Genomic DNA, 13327 nt, shown 5'->3' with positions numbered 1-13327 from the left:
TCAGGTCCCAGGAAGGAAAGGAGGGGTGCACTAGAAGAGACAAATGAGCAATCTGCTTTAGAAATCAAGCCATGCGCTGCTAGGAAAGGCCCTTAACTCTGCGCTGACAACTGGCAAGGACAATCACCTGGATCTTTAAATAACTCTGTGCCAAGCCCTGATCCAGACCTTGCTGCCAAAACCTCAATCAAAACTGTGCCTTCCAGAGACAGCATCCACTCACCACATCAATTCTCAAAAATCTTCCAGACTCACACATATGCCAGCAACATGGAAAACCTCAGGGACTTAAATATGGTAGAGACAACCTTGGGCAAAAAGAAACACACACACTTTGCTGAATGCCTCCTTTCAAGAGCCAAATCATAAGACAGAAGGGATCCAGATCCTTCATTTCCACAAGACTCTGACAAAGAAGGCCGTGTCCCCTGGGAAGAGAAAGCAGCTCAGCTTTCAACAGCCACACCAGGTCTGCATATCACAGTTGATGGGACTAATCCAGAGCCACCAAAAGGATGAGATGAAGATACACAGGGGCATCTATCTCCTGAGAAGCTGCCTCCCTCCAGTGACTGAAGAAGTGCTCCACTTTGGCAACCATCATGTCAAATACCACCCCCCACCCCGGTCCTGAATGAGCTGAAAGGCTGCCGGCCCCAGCTTCCACTCTCCACGATCCAACTGGGAGCGGCTGAAAAAGTCCACCTGAACATTGTCCTTGCCCACTATATGAACTGCTGGCAGGGCCTGTAAATGCCTCTCTGCCCAACAGCAGAGGCTCAGAGCTTCTAATGCCTTTGCTTGGCTCCTGGTACCGCCTTGTTTGTTTACATAGGCTACCACTGTGGCATTGTCCATCATCATCCAGAGTGCTGTTCCTTGAATCAGAGGAAGGAATTCCACCAAGGCAAGGTGTACGCTCAGGTCTCCAGGCGCATGATCAATCATGAAACTTCCAGCGGACAACCACTCAACCCAAGCAATGTGCGCCCCAGTCAAGGAGACTCTCCATCAGTGGTAACCACCACCCACTCTGGAGTGTCCAGTGACTGATCTGAGGTGATGCAGGCCCACGTGATGAAGAGGGACAACCTTCCCTCAACTGAAATCACAGAGAGGCCCTGCACATCCTCATTGTGCAAGCCTGGCAGCTCTGGCCCTGCTGGAGGAGCCCGAGTCACCGGACCTTTTGAAGCCACAAAAGGGAGCTTGCTTAAAGGGCCTACCAGCACTTGAAGCCTGGGATGGCAAGTGCAGAGCTGACTGAAAACTGCCTTTCCCCCTCCCCTGGACCTCCCTCGAGACACTGAGGAACACTGGGAACCTTTCTGTCTCAGGTCAGAAAATTAGCACTTGTGCAGTGTCAACAAGAATTAATCACCTAGCCCTGGAAATAGTTAACGTAAAAACTTAAACTTTCAGAAGTGCAGTGTTCACAGTGACTGCAGCAGCAAAACAATAGCAAACACTTCAATAAATTGATTAATCTATGAGGTGCCAAAAAAGGTTTTAAAGAAGGGAGCCTCCCTCCTCAAGGAAAGCTTACCTTTCTAAAATCATTTTTCTTCTTTGCATCTTATCTTGGCAGTTATTACAAGGAGCCACATGAGTGCCATTTAGAGGATGCCATTCAGGGACTACAGTTGTGAAGGTTGTTAGGTTCTTCGTACACCTGGACAAATTAGAAAAAACAAAAATCCCAATTACTGTTCTCCTGTCAAAATGAGCAAACTTATACATTTCTTGCACGTACAAATGTAAAAGAAAGCTGCACTAGCTCTTTCCATTCCAAATTTTTAAATTTTTTTTAGTAACAACAAAGACATTAAACAGACAAGCAAACAAAACAAATATATTCCTTTTTTTGTGTTTTTGTATCCCAAAGATAACACCCTATCCCCCAACTCTCCCCATTTCCCCCTCCCCCCTTATACACCCCCCAAAATTGCAACAACACTACCTCAGACCTGATGGTGTCTTATCTAGGCCTGAGGCCACAGAAGGTCCACAATGAGTGGATCCAACAAGTTCATCAATTAAGAATCCAATTGCATATATGATGTGACATAACTGTCTACACCAGTTCCCAAATCTTTTTATGTTTCAACAGTTTTTATTGATGGTTCAGCATGTTATACATGAATATACATTTCGATGTAAAATTGTGTAAATAACATAACATACTTATATGAAGAAATCATTAATTTCTATTATCTAGGTTTTTTTCCCCCCCCCAAACCTTTGTGCCTGTGAACATAATATTTATATCTTTGTTGTTACATGAACTTCTAAATAAAATACTGAATTCAAATAATAACTCTTGTTGTGTATTGCTGATTATTAACCTATCCTGATCTACAGAAACAGCAGATCACATATATGTCCGCTTAATATTGCGGCAATAACCTCTTGTATACCAGGGTTAAAGATAGTGCAAAACAACCATCTAAGTTATGCTTTAGAAACGTTTCTCCCCCCTATGCCCCCCACCCCTTTCCCTTCCCTTCTCAAGTTGGTATACTTTATTAACTTTATTAACTTCAAGATGACCTGAGCCTCAATCATCTAAAACCTTCCCTGAAACGAGAATTAACCGTGATATATATTGAAACTCATTAAACAAATGTCAGGTAGGATCCTGATAATCAGAGCCCTATCCAGCCTTTAATCTACCTAACCAAATCTCTTTTCCTTATTCCCCCAAATTCCCCCCCTCCCCTCCCTTCCCCTCCCTGCGCATTGCTTATTGTCAAATTCCCTTTACTGGTCCCAGGGAAGTCTATTCAAGATATGGCTTCTCGCCTTAGGTGATATAGTGTTTATATATGCCCCCCATATTGCTAGAAACCTCCGCTGCCTTCCCGGTGACAGTCCCGCCCCTCTAGACTCCCATGTCAGCAGTTCCTGGAGTCTATTCCTCCAGTGCCAAAAGGAGGGTGGGCAATCATCAGTCCAGTGTAGTAAGATGCATTTTTTCCCCAAAATGCAGGCCTTGCTAAGAAACAATTTCTCTCCCCTCGTGGTTCCCATCCAGAGTCTAGGCATACTGAATATAGCTCTTTCAAATGTTATACTGATTGTGCGCCCCAACACCCTTGTCAAGTATCTACCAATTGCCGCCCAGAATGATGATATTGACCTACACTGCCAGATCCCATGGAATAAGTTTGCCTCCAACCTAAGACATTTCCTACAGTTCTGTGTGGTCAAAACTCCTGCTCTAAAAGCTTGTCTCTGAGAGAAGTAAGCCCGATGGATAGTGCGAACGTGACACTCCTGTAATTCTGCACTGTGAACTATGGCTACCCCACTCTGAAGAGCTGACGATATTAACTGTGTGGAGATGTTTCTGCCTGACTCTATGCTCCATCTATTTGCTACCTCTGTCAGGTCCCGTTCCATTGCGAGCCTACCTAATTTACTGTAAAACCAGGACACTGAGATTTGCCCCGCTGCATCTCCTTCTAATAATTCTCTTAATTGTCTCCCAAATCGTGGGTGTAGACTATCTGGTGGGAGGGTGTTTACATAGTGAGATAACTGCCTGTACGCCAGCCAGGCAGCCGTTTTCTGCCCACACTTCTCCAAGAAGTCAGTGTACGAGAGTAAGGATCCATCTTCCCTTACCAACTCGTCCATCGAATGGATTCCCTTACTCTCTAATAGTCGGAAAATCCTATTTTCATCTCCGGGCCTGAATGAAACATTCCCCCTCAAAGGTAACCACACACTTCCTCTACTATCCTGCCCCCAATACATGAGCACCGTTTTCCACACATGTCTCATTGACTTTAACAGCACACTTCCTCTTACTTTTTCTGGTAAATCTCTCCTTGGAGAATGTATCAAGGATACCAGGTGCCAAGGCCTGAAAAGGTCTCGCTCAAGTTCCACATGTGTATAGGTATCTGAATCCATCAACCAATCTTTCAAGTGTCTTAACAGGCACGCCTGGTTATACTTTCGGATGTCTGGGAGTCCTAAGCCACCCATCTTTTGTGCCCCTAATAAGTATTTCCATCTCACTTTAGATTTTCTACCCCCCCAGCAAAATTTCATCACTAATTTCCTAAGGGTTTCTAAATCTTTTTTGAGTAGCCACAGAGGAAGGGTTTGTAGAAGATAAAGCCATCTAGGGAAGATCATCATTCTGAACAAATGCAATCGTCCCAACAAAGTTAATGGCAAATTAGCCCAGTTCATCAGTTTCTCCTTTGTCTCCCGGAGGAACCGTTGCACATTAATTTCATATAACCTTGTCGGGCTCATTGCCAGCTGGATTCCTAGATATTTAAATGAGTCGTTTGCCCACTGCAATGGGAATCCCGCTCCCCACAACTTCTGTAAATCGTCTGAACTAGCCAACGCTTCTGATTTTAAAAGATTTAATCGGAAACCAGAGAAGTCCCCATATTCCGCCAGACTCTCCATCAGGTAGGGCAGGGAATCTCTAGGTTCAGTTAGCAATACCAATAGGTCATCTGCAAACGCAGCTGTTTTAAAGAGAAAGTCCCCTACATGTACCCCCTTCACATCGGGATTAAGCTGCAGTGGGTCCAAAGTTAAAACAAATAGTAAAGGGGAGAGAGGGCACCCCTGTCTAGTTCCTCTTCTAATCTTGAATCTATCTGAAGTTATACCATTTGCGTACACACAGGCCTCAGGGTCTTCATACAATGTTTGCACAGCCTCATTAAACCAACCTTCTATCCCGTAAGCCTTTAATATACCAAACATGAAGCCCCAGTCCACTCTGTCAAACGCTTTTTCAGCGTCAAAGCTGATGAGTAAAGCTGGGTGTCCTTCCAATCCAATTGTCTCCAACGCCGCCAGGATCCGTCTTATATTTTTGGCTATAACCCTTCCCCGAGTAAACCCCACTTGGGGCTCAGCTACTAAGGATGGTAATACTCTTGCCAGTCTGTTTGCCAATATCTTGGCCAAAAGTTTGACCTCGGTGTTAAGTAGGGATATGGGACGGTAAGATTCTGGTTGATCTTCAGGTTTACCTGGCTTCCTTAATACTATAATCTGTGCTGTGTTCAGATGTCTCGGGAGGGCTCTTTGTTGGACAGATTCCTGAAAAACCTCTGTCAGGACCGGACCAATATCGTCCTGTAATAATTTATAAAACTCATTGCGGAGCCCGTCAGGACCCGGCGCCTTTCCCAGAGCACTTTGCTTGATTACCCATGCCACTTCCTCTGTGTCTATTGGGGCACTCAACTGTGATAATTCTTCACTCGTTACTCTAGGAAGCTCTATGCTATTCAGATAAACGTCACTATCTACCAACTGAGATTGCTGTGACTCATATAGTTTAGCAAAAAATTCCCGAAACACTTTGTTAATTGCCTTATCATCATTCACACGCTTCCCTTTGGAATCCACCAGTGTGGCTATCTTACTCCGACCCATACTACCCTTTGCTAATCTAGCCAGGAGAGCGCTACCTTTATTTGCGAACTTATAAAGCTGATATTTATAGTACGCCCATGATTTCTTTGCCTCTAAATGTATTAACTCGTTTAATGTTTGTTGGGTTTCCAATAATTGCTTCTTTATTCGCAATGAATGACTCACTCCATATTGCTGTCGTAGGACAGTCACTTGTTTTTCTAGACGCAAAAGCTCTCGCCTCCTCACTTTCTTTTGGTGACTCACATATGAAATGATTTCTCCCCTGAGCACCACCTTTGCTGTCTCCCAGAACAGGGTTACATTTGATCTATGCTGTTCATTATCTATTTTATATTGTTGCCACTTGGAGAGTAAGAATGGAGTGATGTTTCTATCTCTATATAGGTGCGAGGGAAATCTCCAACCACTCTCTATTTGCCCAGAGCGCCCTCCTTGAAGGCTTAACTCTACCCAGGCATGATCGGATATCATTATGGGCCCTATTTTTGTGTTTTCAACCTGCGTGAAAAGTTCTCTTGATATTAGCAGATAATCTATTCTAGATAGTGTGGAGTGGGCCCTTGACATGTGTGTGAAGTCCTTCTCCAAAGGATTTAGTGTTCGCCACCCGTCCACCAGACCCAATGCTGACCCTAATAAGTTCACCCCTCTCACTATCTTTGTTAATTCTCTATCAGTAGGGTTGGATCTATCCATTTGAGGATCTGCCACATCGTTAAGGTCTGCTCCTAATACTATCGGGATATCACCCATGTCCAATATCTGTCTGATCACCTTTGTATAAAATGTTCGATCAAAGATGTTTGGGGCATAAAGATTGCACAATAGCATAGGTTGGCGCTCAAGGATTACCGAGGCCAGAGCATATCTGCCCTCTGGGTCCACAATGACCTTCTTTATCTCTAAGTGCAGACCCTTCTTGAATAAAATTACTACACCCCCCTTCCTTCCTTTTGCTGGGGCTTCTACAAGATTGCCCACCCACCATCTTTTAAGCTTGGCATGTTCCATCGCGGAAAGGTGTGTCTCCTGCAAAAAGGCAACGGAGGTCCCCCTGTCTCTAAGTGTTTTCAAGATTTTATGCCTCTTTATTGGGGAGTGAATCCCTCCAACATTCCAGGTAGTAAATTTTAAGCTAGGCATATTAACCTACCCCTAATCTCTCCCTATAGACAATGCCCTCCAGTGTCTTTCTTCTCTTATTTGTGAGAGGGCGTCCCAGCCTCCGCCCCCCCTCCAGACTTGAATGTTCCAAATTCTCAGTTTTCCCCCTATCCAGTGCTTCTACAAATTGTGCGCAATGCCCTCCCCCCCAAAAACCCTCCCAACTCCCCAAACTCCCATCTCCCCCCTCCTTCCCTTTTTTCCCCAGTCCTCCCATTCGGTTCCCCGAATCCATTCCGTTCTGGACTTGGAGCTACCCACCCTTTCATTTACAAATCACCCAATCCCTCCTCCGCTATTCGGATCCGTCCCCTCCCTCCATTCCTTTAAACATAACATTGTCCCTCAGAAATCATTCAATCATGCCTCCTCTCAGCCACTCTTCAGACTTCTCTCTGCCACTACATAGTCTGGTATATAGCCCAAAAAAATAATAGTTGTTGTAATGGAAAGTACGCTCTCTACTTAAGTTAAACTAAGTAACCTCTTCAGTGGCATTCAGTCATTCATTCTATACCGTGTGGTATATACCCCTATAGATATCCCACTGTGGTCCATCTTGGTCCATATGGACTCTACCTGTACTAGAGTTATGATCTTCATCTAGATTCTCTGTTATATAGACCACTGCAGGGCACAACCTTTTACATTTCAGGTGGCCTTAAACTTATCACCTTACCCCCCTCACTCCACTCATCACATCAATCCTCCATTCATTCAAACGCTCCCTCAGCCATCCTGCCATTCATTATCTTGTCCGATATGTTTATAATAATCATCAAATAGTTGACCTACTGAGCTCAGTAATAGTTACATGTTTTTTTAAGTACTGCAGCTTGTCGACTGTATTGTCCCGACCATGTAATGTTCACTCATTAGACTCTTTTCAGTTGTTGATATCCTCCTTCATATATGCTCTCTGCTGCAGCTGCTTTCCGTGGCCGGGCCCATATTGCCATGCCTTGTCCCTCAATCCATCTGCAGTGCACTTAGGGTTCAGTTCCACTCATCCTATGTCCTGGAAAATTACTACTGCCAAACAGGTGCCAAACAGGTGATTTTACATCCACTTCAAAATTAAATCACCTCGATTTCCACATGGTATATCTGTCTTTCTTTATGATGTTACTTATGTGGGTTGCTGTCTGTCGTCCTGCAACTTATTCACATAGATTTTCGCTTCCTCCACGCGATCAAAAAAGACCACTTTACCTCCATCTTGAATTCTCAGTCTTGCCGGGTAAAGGAGGCTAAAACGGCAATTCATCTCAAACAGTTTTGAACAGAGTGGTACAAAAGCCTTTCTCGCGATCGATACCTTAGCTGAGTAATCCTGAAAACATAGGATTTTTTGGTTTTGGTATTGCAAATGTTTCCCGCCACGCAGCGCTTGTATTATTTTCATTTTATGGGCATAGTTGAGCGTTTTGAAGATTACTGTTCTGGGCCGATCTCCTCCTGCTTGCCGCTGCCCCAGCAGATGTGCTCGCTCCACCTTAAAGTCGCCAGCCAATTCCGGGAGCGCTGCTGCCTGCGGGATCCAAGTTTCTAAAAAGTTCTGCAGATCTTTGTCAGGCAAGGCCTCTGGGAGACCGACCAGGCGCAAGTTGTTCCGCCTCGATCGGTTCTCCAGATCGTCGATTTTTTCTTCTAAGTCCTGCACCCGTTTGGACAACTTTGGGTGTTCGGTAGTTATGCTCTTTAATTCATCCTCCACCGTCCCAAGCCGCTGCTGCGCCGCTTGTATGTCCGCCATCATGGACACTTGCCTCTCCTCCATGCTATCTAATTTATCAATGATTTTTTGCATCTTAGTGTCCATAGCATGTTCCACCGCCGCTTTTACTTCTGTGATTATTTCCGCGGTCCATAGTGAACTCGGTGTAGGGGACGGCGGCGAAGTTTTCTTCGCCATTTTGGTTTCCACAGCCCGCCCTTTTTCGCGGCTTTCTTTTCGTGTCGATTTCGTTGCCATTCACTCTCTTTCCGTCTCCTCACCACTTTCTTCGTATACAGGGACGTTTTATATGTATTATTATGCTCTTGGGCTAGGTTTAGGTGTTGAATATAATGCCGATTTCTTGGGTGCTCCGGAGCAGCGATATTTCCCCTCTTCACTCCTCCATAGCCCAACCGGAAGTCTCTCCCAAATCTTTTTAAAGGCAACCCAATGTGCTAGGTGGGTCCAGCTAGCTTTATGGTGTTCCATAACCATGGTAGGTAGCATAAACTAAATTCTGCCATTGCATTACATGTGGCACTATAGCCTCTCTCCACTCCAATGACATAAAATCACCTGTCGAACGAAAAGAAAAAAAAATAGTGGAGCAAAGTACGCACCATCTTAATAGGTCTATGGGGCGAGTCAGCAGAATAATCATCAAACAAGAACGTATGTGTTGAAAAAGGCAAAGGCCTGCCCAAAGTAGAAGCAGCCTTCTGTGCAACATCCTTCTAAAACTGCTGCACTGTAGGACAAGTCCAAAACTGATGACCCAGAGAAGCAGAAGCAATTCCACATTTCAAGCAAGTATTAGTCATAGCTATTCCCATCAAACAGGCTCATTTTGGGGAAATATAGGTTATATGAATAAATCTATATTGTTGCTCCCAATAAGGTATATAAGCTAGCTTGGACAAAGGCTTACTGTCAAGGATATGCAGTAAATCCTCAGACATAAAGACTCCCAAGTCTCTAGTCCAAATGTCCACCCATCTCTGATAACTCAATTGGAGCAGACTTGCTCGCAGCACTTTGTAATAGAAAAACTCTCAGCATGTTGTCACTACACAAGAAAAACAGGCCCTCCACTGTTTCTGTTGCATTAGCAATGGAAAAGCAGAAACACGACGACGTACTTGCAAATAAGCAAAATGATCAGAGGCAGAGAGGCGATAATGATCTTGAAAATGAGTAAAATATTTTGGCTATTTAGCTGCTGATGCATGTAGTACATAACTAAGAGACAGAGGAGCAATAAGTGATTGTTCATGCAAAACAGGATCATATGAATCAGAATTTTGAAGACACTCAGTAAGCACTCTATAATGGTATGCCTTACATACAATACAGATCAATATCTGGCAAAGCCAACCCCCTCGATAAGAAGCATAGATGAACATTTGAAATTTAAAACAACCCCGACCACCCCGCCATAAAAGGTTTTGTACCCTGTGCTCAAGCATTAGGTGGTCCCCTCTGCATAATAAAAGTGGGGCTGTCTGCAACACATATAGCCATTTAGGTAAAATGACCATACGAAAAAGAGCCAGACATAATGGTAAAGATGCCCAATTATCTAGCAATGTTTTCATTAAAGTCAATAGGGGTTTAATACTAACCTCATAAAAGCGAGACAGAGATAATTGAATGCCTAAATAACGAGTAGAGGCGCCTCCCCAATGAAAGGGAAATTTCACTCCCTCAAAGTAACGCCTGATTCACGTAAGAGGGATGACAACAGTTTTATCATAATTTAGTTTAAGGACTGCTAATAGACCATAGAAGTCAAAAACTCAGATCAGGTGGGACAACAAAATCTCAGGTTGGGTAAGAATAAAAAATGTCACTAGCAAAAGCCACAATTTTCACCTGCTGATTATGAATAGAGACCCCTGGTCCTGTGGTCATTATCTGGTTGCCTTTTCTCCCTGGTTTAGCTGATTTTGCCCACACCAATTTATTAATAAATTTATCCACAGAAGAATCGCTGTCCCACACAGTAAGTGGAGCCCAAATTAACCGCTGATGAGAGCCAAATTCGTCAACAGGTGAGGGTGACACATAGAGCTCTGCACAAATGCAGATCCCTCAATCAACAAATCACGTGATCTCTCATTCCATTCTAAATTTAATGGAACTAAACATCTCTTTCTATCTCCCTTAGTTTTAAAAGCCAAGTGTAAACAAAACAAAATCAAATTGCAATTGCCTGACCTACAGCTCAGGAAGGAGATGGTAATAAACCTAGGCGTTTGCTACACAGTAGAGATTTAATGATACCATGAAACACATGTAACTAAATATGGGGCACTATGGACACCTCAAACCCAATGACCGTCTTCTTCTGGGCATAACTGGTTTTTAGATCAGCCACACAATGACTGCGCCATTTGTTTCCACTTTGAGGTAAGTTTGTAAGGAGTACATGTAGAGCAGCATTTTACATTCTCAGATAGGATCTTATATAAAACTGCTTAGGAGGTATACGTGTATAAAAAGCAGGCATACAGACCCATGGTTCCTACCTGTTTCTGGGAGTGGAGAATAGCCATAGCAGAGGTGGGACTCAACTTTTAAGTAGCTTATAGAATACATGCATACATTATACGTATTCTTCCTGGAATATACACAAATGTATGTGTGCCAACCTACTTTCTCTGGGTAACTCATAGAAGGCACATAGGTGAATGTGTCCCCTTTATAGAACAGGTGCAACATATGCTTCTATATGCCTTGATAGCCTTGAGAACCTGCTGATAAAATTCTTCTTCTTTATGTTGTTTTAAAGATTTTAAACTAGAGGTATCCAGATATCACCAAGGCAGAAGTATGAATGAATTGTCTTAATAGTCTATTGCACATGCTTCCTCAAGCTGATGTTGTCTTGCCCCCTGTACCCCTCTGACCTGCAAGGAAGAGTCCATTTCCTATCTATTTAGTACTACTCAGTATTTCCTAGTGCACACGGAATGCACATTATTCTGAATACTGCAGAAGACCCAATGAATATCCATCTGACAGCTTGCAAGCTGTCGCACAAGGACAGCAGGAACAGAAATGTGCCTGAGATTTCAGAGGCATTGTTCTCTCAGGATGAGATAGTTAACCTCCTAGGAGATTGCATTCTGACTAATGTCACTGCTGGCTGTGTAATGTGCCAAATGTTTGTACACTGACTGGCTCTCCAGAAAGAAGCCCAGATTGACGGGGGTATTACTTTCCCACCTCTGTCTGTACTCCATGCTGGTTCATTGTTTGTTTGGTTTTGCTGTGCACCTCCTGAGCTCCTGCAGCAATACACCAGTTCTTGTTCTCCATGTATTTCTGTTGCCTTGTTTTCCTAGACCTTGTAATAACAGGCTGCCTTTTTGTTGTTGTTGGATTGCTCAGTGTAAAGTATAGTGATAAAAACTAACCTTGGTCAGCTCCCAGTCTATGGCAGGCCTACACCAGCATTGAGACTCAGGGATCCCATCCTCATTAACTATGTCCCATCAGGAATCCCCAACATTGTGAGACCTTGTGGTAGCTGGGAAGCTATAAGGAGAAACTAAAATAAAAACTGAAAGCACTACTATGTATTTGGCCATTTAAATGGCAACTATCACTGTTTCATATTTAAAGTTTAATAGAAATGCTTTATTTGGGAGAAGCTGTGAAAACTGCTCCTGGAGTAATCCCAACTTAACCTCTGGCATGGATAGACATGTGTCTAAGTTTTATAACTGCTCTCAGCAGGAGGAGATATACAACTGTTCCCTAAAAGCTGCAGCCCAATGAAAGCTTCTGGAGAGAAACGGTTGTGTTCTGAATTATAGGTCTGCTTGACTGTATAAAGTGAGCTGCACTTTCATGGACAACTGACTTAGCTTACTTGAAATTGTGAGAACATTTCAATACGTTTTAGCTACAGCTTAATGGGAGTAAAGTTTTTTCCTTTGCTGTTTTGATAATTTATTATGGTAGCTTCTACAAATCTGTTTTCTCTCTCCTGTGGCAAATAATTGCTTGTTCTGAAAGAAGCCACTCATTAAGGGTACCCAAAACTTGTTCTTAAAAGGGAACACTCTGCAAGTAAGCAGAACATCTGTCACTAAAGTCTATACTTAACTCAAACACTTGCACCCCAGAGAGTGATAGGATTTACCTAGAAGAGAAAACTTCAAATCATAATGTAAAACCATAAAGTTACCCTTCATTATTATTCTGCTGGTGTCCCATCTTTCTCCTGAGAAAGTAAAACAACAAAACTGGCAGAGTTCCTCCAATAAATCCATGTAACCTTAAACTGCTGAGAGGGGGATTTCTCCTGGATGAATGATATATTAAATATTCCTAAATATATAAATACAAAGATATTCAAGTCCAAATGACTACAGGAATTTAATAGTTCCACTTGCTATCAGCATTACTATTATATTCTGCTGTTATATTTTCCTTACAGATAGGATTGCAGTTGTAGATGGTAATTACTTGACCTAAGTGTTGATTTAAACTGAGCACTGAAAATCACTTCAGTCAAATCAAGTTTCTTTGAGAGTACAAAAACAGCTTCACTCTGACTGATAAACCTAAAAGAATTTCAAAAACGAGAGAAAAAAAAAAGAAGACCTCGGTAGCCACACTAACATATAGAGCTAAAGGATTCCACCATCACAGGTCAAGAAAAAAAACTCCACAACATTACTAGGGTAAAATTCAGGGTTTTCTTTAAAGTCTCTATTACAATTTCATAGGCTAGCAGTTTATTCTAGAGTTTAGTTTTAACTTTAGTTAATAAGTAATACAGAGCCAATAATCACAGGAAACCCCAGTTTAGAGATTTAACTTTAGTTCTGCAGCACCGCTTAGTTTCCATAGTATGAAACCCTTTGCCCTATAGTTTTAAAACTTTAAAACCTGAAATTTCTGCCACAGCCTACAACATCAACAGATAGCGTCTAGAAGGCACAGCAGGGCCTAGCTAAGTCTTCAAGGCAGGCAGAGTGAAAAGTTGTAATCACAAAAACAAACAAAAAA

The 13327-nt window shown here is 42.9% G+C and overlaps 1 protein-coding gene across 2 annotated transcripts in view; it reads right to left on the bottom strand.

The window, feature by feature from the left end:
• The window catches only part of USPL1 (ubiquitin specific peptidase like 1), an 88700-nt gene that overhangs the window by 22864 nt on the left and 52509 nt on the right, over window positions 1-13327 (bottom strand). For both annotated transcript variants that reach the window (XM_030200360.1, XM_030200361.1), the window contains one exon: window positions 1547-1672. In XM_030200360.1, coding sequence (XP_030056220.1) covers window positions 1547-1672 — 126 coding nt within the window. The remainder of the gene's footprint in view (window positions 1-1546; window positions 1673-13327) is intronic.

Source organism: Microcaecilia unicolor, chromosome 4 (genome assembly GCF_901765095.1).
Source record: "Microcaecilia unicolor chromosome 4, aMicUni1.1, whole genome shotgun sequence".
Taxonomy (NCBI): Eukaryota; Metazoa; Chordata; class Amphibia; order Gymnophiona; family Siphonopidae; genus Microcaecilia; species Microcaecilia unicolor.
This window is presented reverse-complemented; position numbering and strand designations above follow the sequence as displayed.